General features: G+C 34.6%; 2 protein-coding genes across 4 annotated transcripts; one reads left to right on the top strand and one right to left on the bottom strand.

The window, feature by feature from the left end:
* The first annotated feature begins 309 nt into the window (after positions 1-309).
* On the top strand, positions 310-12,544 carry LOC126715959 (ion channel DMI1-like). 3 transcript variants are annotated; one of them, XR_007651970.1, is made up of 12 exons: positions 310-1,066; positions 2,740-2,808; positions 2,899-3,492; positions 4,145-4,327; positions 4,470-4,529; positions 4,624-4,845; positions 6,275-6,523; positions 7,237-7,335; positions 7,658-7,852; positions 9,787-9,863; positions 10,037-10,303; positions 11,667-11,897. XR_007651970.1 is itself a non-coding variant. In XM_050416829.1 (12 exons), exons 1-12 carry the CDS (start codon positions 500-502, stop codon positions 11,883-11,885), a joined length of 2,817 nt encoding a protein of 938 aa, XP_050272786.1. In that variant the 5' UTR covers positions 312-499; the 3' UTR covers positions 11,886-12,544. The 3 variants fall into 3 exon arrangements, 2 of the variants coding, with proteins under 2 accessions (XP_050272786.1, XP_050272787.1); XM_050416829.1 differs by having other exon boundaries at positions 312-1,066; positions 9,771-9,863; positions 11,667-12,544; XM_050416830.1 differs by having other exon boundaries at positions 313-1,066; positions 4,624-4,827; positions 9,771-9,863; positions 11,667-12,544.
* A 1,340-nt stretch (positions 12,545-13,884) lies between these two features.
* On the bottom strand, positions 13,885-16,627 carry LOC126715962 (glyoxylase I 4-like). The gene is made up of 3 exons (XM_050416834.1): positions 16,368-16,627; positions 14,524-14,858; positions 13,885-14,202 (listed from the first exon to the last, which is right to left on the bottom strand). Exons 1-3 carry the CDS (start codon positions 16,550-16,552, stop codon positions 14,114-14,116), a joined length of 609 nt encoding a protein of 202 aa, XP_050272791.1. The 5' UTR covers positions 16,553-16,627; the 3' UTR covers positions 13,885-14,113.
* Positions 16,628-17,200: the final 573 nt, after the last annotated feature.

Below are 17,200 nucleotides of genomic sequence, written 5' to 3'. Positions count from 1 at the left end.
AAAACTCTATTATAAAAAAAAATATTACTTATTTTATTAAGATAAATAAATATTAAGAGAAAGATAAATAGGGTTTCAATCACAAATATCAGACACCATAACAAGATTTAATTACCCCTCGCTTTAACTAAGTTCAAACTTACATAAATGATGGTATAATAATGCATTATGAATCATTCAAACATTATCCAAATTCCCGGTGTGAACTAGGTGAAAAGTTAATTCAAATATATGTGCATTCTAGAACCTAAAATCTTGAATAAAAAGTTTCTATTTATATATTTATATATATAATAAATAAACTCTCTTTCAGACAAAAAGAAAATCACTCTGCTCTGTCTTTCTCTCTAGAGAATCTTACACACACCTCCAAGTGAACCTGCTCCAGTAGAATAAAAAGACACACAGCAGGCAACCCACTCTTCTACTGCAACTCTCGTCTCTTGTACTTTTCTAGATCTCTCTCAATCACCAAAATCTTTATCTCCTCTTCTTCACAATGTCTAAATCCAACGAAGAAGAAGAAGACTCACTCCCTCCAAACCAAAACACAAAACCTTCATCTTCATTACAAAGACCACCACTTCTCACCAAATCCAAAACCTTAACCGAACTACTCAACACCACCACTGGCCCCGGTGGTGCCGAAACCAATCCACTCTTCTCCACCGTACGACGCATCAACACTCTCACCACCTCCGCCTCCGCTTCTTCTCGGCCGTCCGATCATCCTCTTCGTGTCTCCGTCTCTTCATCCATCGGCCTCGATCAATCCTCCTCCGCCTCTTACTTCTCCTATCCTAATAGAACTCGCGTCCACGTCGAGCCTCGCAGTACCAATCCTAATCCTGACCGTCCGATTGTTGTTGTTGGTGATGTGAAATCTGCAGCGTCGCCTGAGAATCACCGGATTGTGGCTCGGAATGATATAAATAGTAGGGATTCAGATTCTGAAACTGACAAGCTTATGGTGAGTCAGTCGAGTTCGGCGAGTCAGGCGAGTTCGGTGAGTCAACTAGCTGCGAGTAGGACTCGGGAATTTAATCAGTCGTTCATTCTATATTTGGTTAGTTTCTTCTTATTCTTTGTTTTTTTTTAATCGACTTTAGCTTTGTTTGGTTGCTGAGAAAGTGAGGGAAAAATTTTTGTTGCTTTGAAGGTTAGGGAAAAGAAAAGAAAAAACTGTACTTAGTTTGTCAGTTAGTTGGGTAGTTGGAAATTGGCTTTATCTCTGAACACTGAACAGTTGGTGAGAAAGTGAACGAAAAGAGAGGAAAAGAAAAAGTAGGCTTTAAATGTTTTGGAAAAAAATAATCAGTTTTTACAGCTTGTAAATAAAATTTATATAAATGGAAAAAAAAAAGTCTATTTAGTGAGTCATTTGATATTTAGAATTGGCTTTGTGTGTTTGGTTGCTGAGAAATTGAATGAAAAGAGAGGCGAAGAAAAAGCTAAGCTTTCAATGTTAAGGAAAAAATAAACACTCTTTACAGCGTGTTAATAAAATTTTAGTCTGTCTTATATATATATATATATATATATATTAAAAAAAAAGTCTATTTAGTGAATCAGTTAGTTAGAATTTGGCTTTGTGTCTGGTTAGTTGCTGTGACAGTGAAGGAAAAGTCAAGGGAGAGAGAAAATTGAGCTTTGAATGTTACTGAAAAAAATAAAATAAAAAAAGCCCTATATTTAGTTAAAAATTGGCTTTATCTATGTTTGGGCTATTGAGAAAGTGAATGAAAAGAGGGGGAAAAAAGCTCTATTTAGTCATTTGGTTAGTTAATTTGGTTTGTATGTTGAGGTAACTAGCTCAGTTTTTATATAAGTAGAATTTAAACTGGTTTTATTTATGGTCATTCTATGGTACATACATTCTTTTATTACTTTCTTTTATTTTTCGCTAAAATGCAAAACCCGCCTTCTATGTTTTACAAGAATTCATTTCTGTCATTTTAATTTTCAAGTTTATTCAATTAAGGCCTCTCCTTTATTAAATGTTGTGGTTAGTAGTCCAAATTTTTAATTAAAAAATATCCAATTAATGATTGAAAATATTTCCCATAATTAAAAAAAAAAAAAAAAAATTTAACGGAAGTTGATGGAGAGCCTTAATTGAAAAAACTTGAAACTTAGAGGATTGGAATGAACGAAAGAAAAGTTAGAGGAATGAAATGATTTATGGTGAAATTTAGAGAGAGAGTTTTGCATTTTACCCTTTTTTTTTCCCCTAATGGCTTTATGTCAGTTTTGTTGTTGAGAAAGTGAATGAAAAGAGAGAAAATTTTGAGTTTTTTTTTTTTTTTTTTTTGGGGACAAAAATAAACCTCTATTAGTCAGTCAATCAGGTCAAGAAGTAACTCAATGAACCATAAGCAAGTTTGATTTCTTCCTTTGTTCATATTTCCATTTATATCAGTTACTTATTGGTGTTCTCTAGAGCTGGTGGGAGAAGTTTGGGTTGCCATTATTGGAGAATTAGATCATTAATGCACCGCCAAAGGGGTTTCCATCATGGTTCTATGGGAAATCTAGCTAACATGGTGTCCACTTATATCAGTACATATTGTTAAGTCTGAAATTTGCCATTTGTATTTTCAAAAGATAGCCAATGATGTAGATGTGTCAAATTATTTTTTGTATTCTTTGTTTGAGCTTCTCAGAGACAGCAGTTGATGACTTGCTTCTCAAATTTTATTTTTGGGGTTTTTATAATTTTGTTTCTAATTTCTTTTGCAGCTCAGTTTCACTTGTATATTATCTGTACCTTATGCAGCTTATCTACAAAACAGAGTTGCAAAACTTCAGGTTTATATTTTCGACAATTGTTGGACATTCCTTTTACTTTTGTTGGTTAATTTTTATGCACAATTTTAATTTGGTTTTGTTTGCTTGCAGGAAGAGAAAAGTAACCTTTGTTGTCTTTCTGGTGATAAACATATTTGTAATGGTTCAATTCCTCATTTTGGTAATGCTAATAGTAGAACCGTTGCCTTGTATACAGTGGTGTTCACAATCTTTATGCCATTTATGTTTTACAAATATCTGGACTGTCTTCCCCCAATTAAAAGACTTTCGAAGAGTACAAAGATTAGCAAAGAGGAGGTTCCCTTGAAGAAGAGAGTTGCATACATGGTGGATGTGTGTTTCTCTATATATCCTTATGCAAAGCTGCTTGCACTTCTCTTTGCAACTATATTCCTTATAGGATTTGGTGGATTGGCATTGTATGCAGTAAGTGAGAGTAGCCTTACTGAAGCTCTTTGGCTTGCCTGGACTTTCGTAGCTGACGCAGGAAATCATGCAGACAGGGTTGGCACTGGGCCAAGGATTGTTTCTGTCTCCATAAGTGCAGGAGGCATGCTTATATTTGCAATGATTCTTGGGCTTGTTTCTGATGCTATCTCAGAGAAGGTGGATTCACTGCGGAAAGGAAAGAGTGAAGTCATTGAAAGGGACCACATACTTATTCTTGGATGGGGTGAAAAATTGGTAATCTTCTTGAGTGCATTTGAGCTTGATTCACCTCCAGTGTCTAATTTTCATTGGCAATCTTTGAGTGATATCTAGATGTTCCTTTAACTTTTGGATATTGTTAAGATTGTAGTGTTGGGGTGATTGGTAAATACTGGTTTAGCTTTGGGAAGTTGTTATGGAACTTTTGAGATGCCATTAATTTTTAGTTATATATTACCAAAAGTTTCATCTTTCAGCAAATAAGTTGTAGAAAGCATGAACTTAACTGTTACTGGAATTTCATATCTAATTATGGTGCTTGAGATCCATTAGAATAGGAAAATGAGTTGATATGAATAACTGAATGTTTCCTTTTAAGTGCAAGGTTTCTGTCCAAAATTTGGTTTCAGCATATACAGGGTGCATGTGAAGTTAGATTTGTTGCTAGCACCCCTTTATAACATTTTTAGCATTTCTGGTTCTTAAGTTATTGAATGGTATATCTCTATGCCTGTTGAAAGTGCAAAGTGAACCTCATATGCGGTTGACCCTTTCTGTTGCTGGCTTCTCTAAGCCTGAACATATTTGGTTTTTATGAAATGGGTCAACTGCACAAATCTTGAGGTCAAAGTGTCAAATTTATTGAGAGAAAACAATTCAATGTTAATTTATGATATGTTGGCTATAGGGTTCACTCTTGAAGCAGCTTGCAATTGCAAACAAGAGTATTGGTGGTGGAGTTGTTGTTGTACTTGCAGAACGAGACAAGGAGGAAATGGAGATAGACATAGGAAAGCTAGAATTTGACTTCATGGGGACATCTGTTATATGCCGAAGTGGCAGTCCTCTTATACTGGCTGACTTAAAGAAGGTATTTTTTGGTATCTAAGATTCCTTCTCCCCCCCTCTTCTTTTTTCCTGATCACAGTAGTTGCTTGCTCTTTTACTGTCTCTCATTGTCTTTTAAAACTATACATCTTTTATTCAGATTTTTTCCCCCTCCATACTCACAGGTTTCAGTTTCAAAGGCACGTGCTATCATTGTATTAGCGTCACATGAAAATGCTGATCAGGTTACTCCCAATTCTCAATGGCCTTAGGCTTTTCAATGATTTATATTGTTTCTTTGAAACAAAATAGCTTATATGTTCATATATTTGTTAGCAGAGTGATGCACGTGCTTTGAGGGTTGTGCTCAGTCTCACTGGAGTGAAAGAAGGTTTAAGGGGTCACGTTGTTGTGGAGATGAGTGACATTGATAATGAGCCCCTGGTGAAGCTTGTTGGAGGGGATCTTATTGAAACGGTAGTTGCACATGATGTAATTGGGCGCTTGATGATACAATGTGCTCTGCAACCTGGCCTTGCACAGGTTACTTACTATGCTACAGTTATATTTCTATCACAAATTTAAAGTTTATTTGAAGTCGGTGACTTTGCCCACCCCCCCGGCTTTCTAACTTCTCTTTGTTGTGTGTGTGTGTGTGTGTGTGTGTGTGTAGTTGCACTCCTAGGTCCTTTTAAATGTCACTGTTGTTTGCATCAAACTACTTTCTTGCTTGTGTGACAAATTTTCTTTAGTAAGCTCCACTCTCAGTTTCAAGTTCTTATAAATTTGATGTTGATAGTTCAATTCTTAATTATAGCCAGACTCAAATGGGGAAAAAAAACCTTAATTAGGGTTAGTGTTAATGATACCAAAATGGGGGCCTCTGCCTTTCCTTAGTTGCCTATAATCCAGCATTCTGCTTTGTGTACTTCAGAATGTTTTCGCAGTTCTCTCTGTTAAATTTCTCTTGAATGCGGTGGTAATTCAAAATCAATTTTAAGTAATTTTTTTCATGTCATTCTTTGGCCAATGATTCTGGTTTGTTATTGAATGTGTGCACTTTGTGGGCCTCTTGTAGTTGTAGGGGTTGAACATGTAAATCCTTGTCTGCTATTCTGTCAGTGTAGCATCATACTGTATTCTAAACGAGCTTGTAGACCTGTTTGACACATGTTTTTTATTTAAATCAATTTTATTATTCATATATTTAATTTAAAGTTGAATTACAGTATATCTTATTTATGACCAACAATAATAAATAGTTAGTGGTGAAGTTTATGCAAGGTAATAACATTAAGTCTTCAAATAAATTGTTTGTAAATAAAGATGACAAGCAAATGAGAAAAGATCGGTATCAAATCGGTGGATTTTTAGAAAAATCTCAGTTAAATTACTGTCTTAAGTTGAGATGGTCAGGTTATTTTAATTTTCTGTTCTCAGTTAATTAAATTAAAATGTTAAATGACTTTTAGAAATGAAAAAAAAAAAAAAAAAAATCTTAGTATGAATTGCAAATTAAATAGGAATGTAGTGGTTGTAATAAAAATTGTAAATAACTGAGCTGTAGTGCTTGTACACTTTATCGATAAATACAATAGAAGTTAAATACATCCTTAATGAGAGAAAGGAGACGATTCATTGGAAAAGTCAATTAGAGCCAGTTATCATGAGGTGCCTAATAGGGCAGTGGTTATCCTAATTAATGAGACTCAGTTAACAATACTAATTATTAGATTGATGAGTACATCAAGCGATTTTGGTTTAAAATTCTTCAGAAAGAAAAGCACACAGAAAACATGGCTATCTTGTGGACATAAGTACTAATGTTTTCCTATTCTGTTTCTAATTATATAAATATCACATTTGTCTTATTGTATGTCATAAAGCCTATGAATTATACAGTCTCTCTTCTACAATTTTAGGTTCCCTTATTTTAATTCTAAATTTAAACTACATTTTTTAATCTATTCAATTCCCCTTCTTTTGGCAGATATGGGAGGATATATTGGGGTTTGAGAATGCTGAATTTTATATCAAAAGGTGGCCTGAGTTGGATGGTCTGCATTTTAAAGATGTTCTTATTTCATTTCCTGATGCAGTTCCCTGTGGAATTAAGGTGGCAGCTGAAGGCGGAAAGATAGACATAAATCCAGATGATGATTATGTTTTGAAAGAAGGGGATGAAGTCCTTGTTATAGCTGAAGATGATGACACTTATTCTCCAGATCACCTTCCAGAGGTTATCTTTCCTTCTTGTTTTCTTTTCTAAATCCATGTAGCATCAAACTGCGTGCATGTGTATTTTTTTTCAAATTGATAGTCACAGCTTAGGAAGTTACAAAACTTTATGTCTGATTAAATTCTTACATTTGGCTTTGTAATTTCACGATGTTTGTTTGGGAAATTGAAAAGATCCAGCAATCATTAGCCTTTCTGTCCAAGTGTTACCACTCTGTTTTAAAGTGGGCAGGTCTGGGATATGAATTGGGGTTGCAGGTTTTTGGGCATCAAGAGGGCCACCCCTTTGTTTGAGCTGCTATTGGATTTGATATAAAGCTCAGAAGCACAGATGTCCAATGTTTACATGTCATGTAGTATAATCTATTTGTAGTAGATAAATTTTATGTTTGAGTTTCTATTGGTGATGTGTCACTATAATATAAGGATAGAAATTATTGTCAACAAGTTGATCTTTCCATGTGTTTACCTGTAGACATGTTTATTTATAGATTGACAGAAAGTGGGCCATTGATAACCAGATTCAAATGGAATATATGTCATCAGTGATTGTCCAGCATAACCACTGGATGTGATCTCTCTTATATTTTCACCTATAGCTATATGAAAAATAATGATTATGTTTTTATGCTCATCGTGTTCGATGGTTTGTTGTAGAAAAAAAATGTTTCAGTTGCCTTTCCTTATCTCATTTATGCTCTGTCCTTTTTGCAGGTATGTAGGGGTTTTTTTCCAAAAATACCCGACCCTCCAAAATATCCCGAGAAGATATTGTTTTGCGGCTGGCGCCGTGACATTGATGATATGATTATGGTAACTTTTTTACACATGCAAAATAAATTATTGTTTATAATTTAATTCTTAATGTCACCTTAAAAGTGCCGCTTTGTCACATGATTCAATTCATTTTTACTATTACCTCCCTGCTTTTTTAGATAAGTTGTGCATGGTGAACATGGTATAAGAAATCTGAGGTTTTCATACTAATATACAAAAACAGAGACAAGATACCAGTTAAATATTAAAGAAAGAAAAAAATTAAGCAAATTAAAATAGTCATCAAGAAATATGGAAACTGGCTCTGCAATTTTTTAAATTGGAGCTCCAAATTTATCTGTGGTTTGCCATTTTTCAGGTTCTAGAGACATTTTTGGCTTCAGGTTCGCAACTGTGGATGTTTAATGAGGTTCCAGAAAAAGAAAGAGAGAAGAAGCTGACTGATGGTGGACTTGATGTATCTAGATTAGAGAACATAAAACTTGTCCATCGTGAGGGGAATGCTGTCATTAGACGGCATTTAGAGAATCTTCCTTTAGAGACATTTGATTCTGTAAGTCTTCTATTCTTTGGTATTCCCTGTGTGTGTGTGTTTTAGCATAACAACCTTGAAAAAAAAAATTAGAAGACTTAGGTGATGTTTGGATTAGGAGAGTTTTGAGTGATATCGTCCTGTTTTCATAACTCATGATCCAAAACTAGCGGGGCCCATGGAAGAGCACTTGTTTGGACTCCATGACTCATGATCCGTGATTTAGTTTTCATCACTCAATTCTCTGATTTTTGAGTTATGAGTTATGGAAACTGAAAACAGCTAAAATGTGTTTTCAGTTTCCATAACTCATAACTCAATGACATTTTTGTAATTAAACATACATGGAGGGACCCACAGCCGCAACTTTTGACCTTTGACTCTTTTTTTAATTCCTTTCTTCTCTTGCGTTCATTCTTCTTCTTCTTCCTTTTTTTTCACTGGTTCGGTCTTCAATTCTTCCTTCTTCTTTTTTTTTTTTTTTTCTTTTTTTTCTTTCCTTCTTTCGGGTTTTTGGGTTTCTTCTTCTTCTCTTTTTTTTTTTTTTTTCCTCACTTATTCGGTCTTCAGTTTCTTCTTCTTCTTCTTCTTTTTTTTTTTTTTTTTTTTTTTTTTCACTGGTTTAGTGAGTTTGGGTACTGGGGGTTGAAGGAAAAAAAAAAAAAAAAAAAAAGTAAAAGCTGCACAAGGTACATGTATGGGACTCACAAATAGTTGAAAAATATTGAGTAATGACAAGTGAGTGATGATGCCAAACGGGGTGGGGTGTTTTAAGTGATGAGTGATGAGTGATGAAAACTGAGTGATGAGTGATGGGTGATGAAAACTGAGTGATGGATGATGAAAACTGAGTGATGAGTGACCATTTTTTTAAACCAAACAAGGCCTTAGTGTCTGTTTGGGAATAGCTTATGTAGTTGAAATTGAAAACTTTTTGCTGAAAGTACTATAAAAGGTAATTGAAATAGTATAGTAGGACCCATGAATAGTACAAAAAATAAGCTAAATAGTAAAAAAAGCTGGCTTTTTAAGCCATGCCAAACGCACACTTAAGGTAGAGAAAGATTAAAAATAATATTAGTAGAAGTAGTTATAAGGATATGTCAATTAAGGAAGTAACAAAGGTTACGACTTTGGATAGAATAGAATGGAGGAAAATAATATATGTGGCTGATCTTGACTAATCTTAAGGATCCATAGTCAACCTTAAAAATTTGGGACCAACTGACTAAGGCTTTGTTGTTGTTAAGTCTGGATTGGAAGTGTATGTGTAACATTGGGCTTTGAAAGCGCAAGATCATGATTTGCAGGTTAGGCTTATGGTGAGAGTTCTTGGACTACCATGAGATTGATGGATATCAATGCAATTTGAAAAAAAACACTAGGATTCTAATATATGTGTGCTTTTTGGAGATGGCTTCTACTATATTTAATGCAAATTGGTGAATCTTGATGACGTTTGAAAGTTGAAAGAATATAGGGCTTTACTAGACCTAACAGGTAACTGACTTAATTAATGGTTGACAAATTTAGGTGGACAGAATTGCTCTGCAGTTAGGTTGAAAAACATGGAAACAGTAGAAAGTATATATCTCTAGAAACAGAACTAGACGCCTCACTTTGCAGGACATTATCATAAGCTGCAAAATGCATGAACTTGGAATTTCAGTGTATGTAGAATCTTTCCAAAAACTTCATCATAGAACCAATCTTCTTTCTAACATATTGATCTGCTACAAAACGCTTCTGCTAAAATTAAAACCGGTGGCTTCTATTCCGCATCCATACATGCTAACTTATGTAAGCTATTCACAACATCTAAATTAGCATGGTGGTTAATTTACAAAGCAGATTTTTTCCCCTTTTTTGAGTATGAACAAGAAATTCTGGAAATTTCTTTGGTTAATTCTTTAATTGCTTACTAACTCTAAACGGACAGATTTTAATTCTTGCAGATGAATCGCTGGAGGACTCTGTTGTGCAAGCTGATTCACGATCTCTTGCCACTCTTCTTCTCATACGAGATATACAGGTAGCTACAATTGCAGTATTTTGTTTGAGTGTTCATGTGTTTTAAGTTTGTTATTGTCCTTTTTGTTTATAGTTCAACCAAAACTTTTATAACTGCCATACATTGTCATTGTACATTCAGATTTCTCACTTCTGACCAGTGATAAAATCTGCATGTTATCTAATGGATTGCAGTCAAAGCGTCTTCCACACAAAGATACAAAGTCAAATTCTTTACGGTTCTCTGGGTTCTCTCACAGCTCTTGGATCCGTCAAATGCAACAAGCTTCAGACAAATCAATAATTATTAGCGAAATCCTGGATTCTAGGACTAGAAACCTGGTGTCAGTGTCCAGAATCAGTGACTATGTGTTATCAAATGAACTGGTCAGTATGGCACTAGCAATGGTGGCTGAAGACAAGCAAATAAACCGTGTTCTTGAGGAGCTGTTTGCAGAAAAGGTACCTTTCATGCTCCATCCTTCATTTATTTTTTTACTTTTTTCCAGTTTGATGAACACAATAATGTTATTGATAATGGAAAGGAATTCGTCAGCTCACAAATGCCTTCTTTTCTGATAAATTATTTTACCCTTTCTAGAGACACAGGATAGAAGTGCTAATGAGAACTAATTAGGAAGAGAGAAATATGACCCAGTCCAAATTCATTTGTTAGATTCTATTACAGTGGAAAGAAGAGACTAAGAAATAAGAACATTAGCAGTCTTGCTGTTGACTAAGCCTGTATTCAGTATGTTTAAACAGGGCAGAGAGTTTGGTTAATCATAATATTAGATGTATACTTCTTTTATAGCTATATTTTGAGTATCAACCTGGAGAGTAATTTGAGAGTAGAACACATTATTAGCTGAGATGGTAATTTGTCTCTCAATCAATGAAATGGATTTTCAGATATAGGCACTGTCAAGTTTGCTAATACTTTCCAAAACTAATGGTGGTCAAACATCCTCCCTTGACACTTGCAATGCAATATCATATGAAGCACATGAAAAATGTTTCTCATGCTACCTTATGCTAAGGATTTGGAATGTTACCAATGATTTAAAATGTGAAAGCGTTGCGGAGCAGTCACTGCATTCCACATTGTGTATGCGGTACAAGTGATTACAAGAAGTTCCAATTAAGACTAGTCCTTTTAGGGTATTACACAGGTGAAAAGCTAGTTTGTCTTTGGGTTGTGACAAATAGTACAAACTACAAAGTAACATGGTAGCCCCTTTTAGCTCAGGAGAACTGCAACATAATGTGGACTGATCAGAAATTTGAGTGCAGGAGATTTGTAGCACCCCATGACAAAGGATTTGAAATGTGAGTTGCCAATGATTTGAAACTTGGAAGCATTTTGTGGGTGTGTGTCAACTGTAAGTCCCACTTCAAGTGGGTAATATATCAGTCTGAATAATTTTGAATAATCCTTTTAAGCTATCACGTTGATGTGGCCAGTTGCTACTGCTTCCCCAAGTTATGACATCTCCTATTAAGAAATTAGGCTTGCCTAGGAAGAATAGAATATACCATCTACTACAAATTTTAGGTAGTGTCTCTAAATTTGTAAATTGATATTATATTGATGTTTATTCAACTCAGCTCTCTCTCTTTAGTTGCCCAACTGGGGAACTTATCCATAATTATTTGTCCCACCAGAATAATCAGATCTTAGGTGGATATATTAATTTTCTCAGTGGGGGATACTGATGCTTAACTTGTCAATCTTTTAATAGCTACAGATCATGCTATCCCTAATGTAAACTATACAAATCTAGAAAATTAGAAATTTGTGTGAATTTGACATGTTTCTATGCAGGGAAGCGAGATGTGTATCACGCCTGCAGAATTCTATTTATTCGACCAGGAAGAACTCTGCTTTTATGATATAATGATTAGAGGTCGTCAAAGGCAGGAAATTGTGATTGGCTACCGCACTGCAAATGCAGAGTGTGCCATAATCAACCCTCCACAGAAGTCAGAACCAAGAAAATGGGCCATTGATGATGTTTTTGTTGTCATCTCATCAGGTGAATGAAATGCATAATAGTTATTTTACACTAACCTATGCTGGCCCAACTGATCGTTGCCCTCTCAGCCATAATATTAGTCAGTAACATTAAGCATTTAGCTGTGAATTCATCTCTGCAAGAAGCCTATTTAGTTAATGTTGCAAAAGAATCTGAAGGCTCCTATTGAAGGTGGTGAGGTCTCCATTCACTACAAAGATACATTGATGATGATTTCTTGTTCCCCAAACGTAATTTTTGCAAACACAGGCTTATTGACTTAACTGGATTGGACGATACACACCGGTTAGTTGACAGCAAGGGTGAAGGGTTTACAGTGATTCATAAATATGTTGTAGAGTTATGTTTAAATTTATGTTAGAAAGTTGGTAGATCGAATGAATGGAACAACATTCCGTGGGAAAATTCCCTTGTAAGGCCATTTTTTGTGTAATATATTTTTTTTTTGGGAGAAACGTGTAATATTATTAGTTATTCCTTATTTATCTGGAATTCCTGAAACTGAATTCTGAGGGCATTTTCTAGTTAACCACTCAGCTACTAGCACATATATTTTTTGTACCCCCTTTCGAAGGATTTGTAACATAGCAAGAAATAGGTAGTTACATGATCAATTCATGTAGACATCAAAAAAGCAATATAAGATTCTAACTATTCAATTTGTTTATTTATTTATGCTAATGGAAGATTGTAAGTATATCATTGAATCCAAATGATGACTTTGCAAGTTCAATCATATCCATTTCAAATGCAATTTATTCCAATAGGATTCTCTATAAATTGTAAGAGCATTTGCAGCAGTGTAGTTATATTGCTATAATGCTAAATTTTAACTTCACAAACATTAAAATGATGCTCCAGCAGTGGAGCTAAATCTATTTTTTTTAGCTCCACCGTTACAGTGCACATCTATCTATAGATGTGCACTGTTCATGAGAGCTAAAAAATATATATATATTATTTTATTCGACTGGTAATTAAAATAATAAAAAGCCTCTCTCCCAGTCACTCTCGCCTCTCTCTCTCTCAATCACTCCGTCACCGGACTCAACGTCATCGACCCAAGCCCCAAGCCTCCAACCCACGCCTCTGCTGGCCTCAATGTCACCGGCACAAGTCGACCCAAGCCTCCGTTGACACACGATCCATGTCTCCGATCCACCGGCCCACACCTCCCAAGCCTCCAATCCACTGCTGCCGCCCATCTCTCTATTCTCTTTGCTGTGATTGAGTTATTTATTTATTTTTTTTAATTTTATGTATTTTCATATGGGTTTGGTGGCTGTGGTGGTGGTGGTTGATTTTGGCTGTGGTGGTGGTTGATTTTGGTTATGGTAATGGTGGTGGATGATTTTGACAGTGGGTTTGTGGATTTTGGTTGTGGTGGTGGTGGATGATTTTGGCTTTGGCAGTGGGTTTTGTGGATTTTGGCTATGAGTTTTGTGGTTTATGGTTGTGGTTGCAATTGTGGTTGTGGCAATGGCAGTGGGTTGTGGTTGTGGTTGTCATGGCTGGTGGTTTGTGGTGACCGATGGTGATGGGGTTGTGATTGTGGTTGTAGTTTTGTTTTTTTTTTTTTCTATGTTGTGTTGTGGTTGCCAAAACAGAGTGGTGGTTGTGGCCAGTGGTGGTTGTGGATGTGGCTGATGGTAGAGGTGGTTGTGGTTGGTGCTGTGGGTGTTTTTTGGGTAGTGGGATATATTATTTTATTATAGAGGATATATTATTTTATTGTGATGTTTATATTATTTTATTGTGTTGAAAGCTAAAATAGATTCACTGCTGTAGCATGTATATAGGTAACTGTGGGTGCTCTATGGAAAGCCAATGTGATGATTTGGAATTGTTTATTTACTGAAACTACAGTAGAAACGGAAGGGAAAAAGATGTTTGCCAAAATGCACTGATCTAACATGGTTTCATATTTTACTTCCTCATTTCTTTTTCTTTCTTTATTTTTTTATTTTTTTATTTTTTTTTGGTTATATCATGACCATATCCAACCAGTTCTACCAAAGAAATCAGTGACATAAATATTGATGAAATCAACCAGTTTACACTAGAACTGTAACCTTATTACACAACAAAAGCTTGATAAACTCAAACTCAACAAACAAAAGCAAGATTGTTCATTTTTCTCACACTAAAAGCTTTGACATTTTCTCTACACGATATGCACAACAATTTAATAAAATAACTTTCCGAAAATTTGCATCAATCCCTCTTGAGGAATCTCTCACATGGAAATGTTCATCATGTCAACCACTAGGTTCTCCATCATCAGCGCCTCAGCTTCTCCAGAGCACTGCATCTCTAAACTTTTCCCTGCATTTACTTTTAGACGTTAACACAACTCTATAGAAAGCACATGCCTTTAAGACGTGTATTTATCCTTTACTCCAGGAGCAACGCTCTCTGGTCTTATATAATAGTGAGTCTCATTAATAAATTTATGGCGTTCAAAAGGTTTTGCTTGGTAAATATCTCAATGACCCTCTATAAATGACTATACGGTACTCACATGTTGTGAGAGATATGATACATATGTCGTATGTATAAGATATGGTATGGTAGAACATGAAAATTGTCACTAAAATTTTTTACTCAGATAAGTAATAGTTGCAAGAAATGGCAGAGAACACCTACCATAAAATGATGATGGGGGAGTACGGTTCCTAGTGGTTTTAGGTAGCTTGAGAGGGCATGATGAAAGTGGAAGAACAGGGAGATTTTGACAATTGCAGATCTCAACCATGTACCCATCAGGGTCGTGGAAGAAAAGCTGATCAACTGTAATTCCACCTTCTTCCACCACAGCTGTAACATACTCAATATTCAGCTCCTCTAGTTTCTGTATAACCAGATTCATGTCTGTGCATTGGAATGAAATGTGGTTGTCTTTTGGATTTATTGCGCTTTTCTTTGTTGGGACATCATGGTCTAACTCCAGCAAATGTATGCCAATTCCATAGTTGAACAACCTAAAGAAAGGCCCATTTTAGTTAAGGAAATGAAATGATTAAAAGAAAAGCAAATTGCTCAACCAAGCACATGAAAAATCTTTGAATTTGGAAATGGAATCAACAATTGATGGACTCACAGTTATGCATGCACCAAAACAAATAGTATTTTTGGATTGATTGTAGGTGCGTCAATTGCAGGTTGGGAAATATATACTAAAAATTACTAATAACTAAATTATAATTGAAATCATATTATTTGAGTTAATTAAATTAAATAAAATAAAATTTTAAGTTATAAAAATTAGATTCACGAACTTTGTGTGTGGTTAAAAAATATATAATCTTTTACTAGGAACTTGTCTTTAAAAAAAAAAAAAAAAAAAAAAAAAAAAAACATAAAGATTAGTAGAGAGTGGAGGAGAGGAAGCTGGGAATTGAACCAGCTTCATGAGATGACAGAAATTATTACAACTGATTATCACTTGAACTTTGACTATTTATTTTATTAATAAATTATAAATAATAATTTGATACTTTTATATCGTCATGGTAAGTTTATATGGTATATTTTTTTGTATACATACATAATATAAACATAATCATATAGTATTACATATACGTAAATTTACTAAAATGCAGTCTCATTTTTAGCTGGCATGTTGGCTATCACATTATTATATTTGAATTTAACTTGTTGAATAATTGAGTCTTAAATTTATATTTAAGTTTGACCTGATTGTTAAATAATTGATCATATAAAACTGTTCCTTGTCCAAACTCAACAATTTGATCCATTTTCAGCCCTATTAACCAGATGAACAAGGCGGAGCTAGAAATTTTTGTTTGGGAGGCGATTTGTGTTGCTAATTTATTAGTTTATACAAACTTTTATACATATACACAAACACATGTATCTATTCACACACAAAAAATTAGTACCTTTCATAATGAATTCTTAAAACTAAATGTTTCATAGAATTAAATTAATCTTTCACCATTTTTCATAGTGAAATCCTTAAAATTTTCATTTTCAATATAAGTTACCAAATTGTCTATTGTTATGAGTAAAAAAATTTCAATTAAATTAATAAAGTGATCAAAGACATAAATAATCCCAAACTTAAAAAAAATACGAGAACACATTTTACCATAAAAAATGAATTTGAGAAACAATACATTCTCTATAATTACTAGACAAATTGGACAATTTTTTTTTAGAACATTGTTGGACCAACTCAAATAGTTGGGAGGGTCCCATTTTGAGGGCTAATTATTAAAATATTAAATCTTTCTATATGGTAAAAAAGAATTCCAAAAATTTTGGGGGACCATGCTTAACATGTAGCTCCGCCCTTGAATAGGTTGTGAGCCATACACAACACATGAGACCATGCATCACAACTCAGCTAGCTGGCTAGCAAGTGCATCTGGCCATCTGGTTGCATGCATAAACACCAAAAAAGCTTTTCCAAAAGAAAACCATTAAACAACAAAAAGAAATATGGCTGAGTGAAAAGAAGGGCTTACCAAGCTCCTTCAAAGTTGAAGGAGGAAGGGCGTTTGATGAGCACAAATCCCAAGACTTCCTCATAGAACCTTATGGACCTTCTCAGAGACTTGCATACAAATGAGACATGATTCAAAGACAGTAAAGGCATTGTTGATGAAGATGAAGATGAGGATGAAGATGACCATGGCTGTATTTCCCCCATTTCTATAGCTAGATCTCACTGTGTCTCAAATTTTCTCTCACTTGATTATTTTGTAGCTGTGTACTAAAGCCACACAATCATGTCCTATATATAAAGGCATGGACCATGTGTTTGTATGTGTGAAGTGTTGTAAGAGAGAAAGTGGAGTCCAGCCCACCAAACAAAACATAACAATTCAATAAGATCAGTAAGTAAAGACAATGACTTTTACAGGTCTATTTAGATATTGCTTATTATTAAAAATTAAAAATTAAAAATATTATAGTAAAATAATTTTAAAATGTGTGAATTGTGCTGTAGGATCCATTTTTAATGAAAGTTTTGTTAAAAAAAAATGCTTGTGGGTCTTATGAATAGTACATGAGACCCACTACCAGATGCTAGATGTAGTTGAAAATTTTCTTTAGCTATATCCAAACGTTCACTAAATGAGCGTTTGGATAGAGCTTCTTTGCGTCCTGCATCTGTGTAATTTTTTTTTTTGGGAGAAGCATGTTTTTGTCTTTTCCGGTGGATCCGTGCACTGTTCACAGAACCCACAAACCTCTTTTTTCACCAAAACTTTCATTAAAAATGGGTTTCACAGTACTATTCATATATTTAAAAATTATTTTGCTATAGTATTTTCAATGTTTGGCAAAATAAGCG

Source organism: Quercus robur, chromosome 2 (genome assembly GCF_932294415.1).
Source record: "Quercus robur chromosome 2, dhQueRobu3.1, whole genome shotgun sequence".
NCBI lineage: Eukaryota > Viridiplantae > Streptophyta > Magnoliopsida > Fagales > Fagaceae > Quercus > Quercus robur.
This window is presented reverse-complemented; position numbering and strand designations above follow the sequence as displayed.

Excerpts from the sequence above, each read along its gene's own strand:
- LOC126715959 (XM_050416829.1), top strand. The coding sequence starts at position 500 with ATGTCTAAATCCAACGAAGAAGAAGAAGACTCACTCCCTCCAAACCAA. Across the intron at positions 1,067-2,739 it reads AGTCGTTCATTCTATATTTG|CTCAGTTTCACTTGTATATT; the intron begins GTTAGTTTCTTC and ends TTTCTTTTGCAG. Across the intron at positions 4,530-4,623 it reads CACATGAAAATGCTGATCAG|AGTGATGCACGTGCTTTGAG; the intron begins GTTACTCCCAAT and ends ATTTGTTAGCAG.
- LOC126715962 (XM_050416834.1), bottom strand. The coding sequence starts at position 16,552 with ATGGGGGAAATACAGCCATGGTCATCTTCATCCTCATCTTCATCTTCA. Across the intron at positions 14,859-16,367 it reads TTCAACTTTGAAGGAGCTTG|GTTGTTCAACTATGGAATTG; the intron begins GTAAGCCCTTCT and ends GCCTTTCTTTAG. Across the intron at positions 14,203-14,523 it reads TCCCCCATCATCATTTTATG|GGAAAAGTTTAGAGATGCAG; the intron begins GTAGGTGTTCTC and ends AAGTAAATGCAG.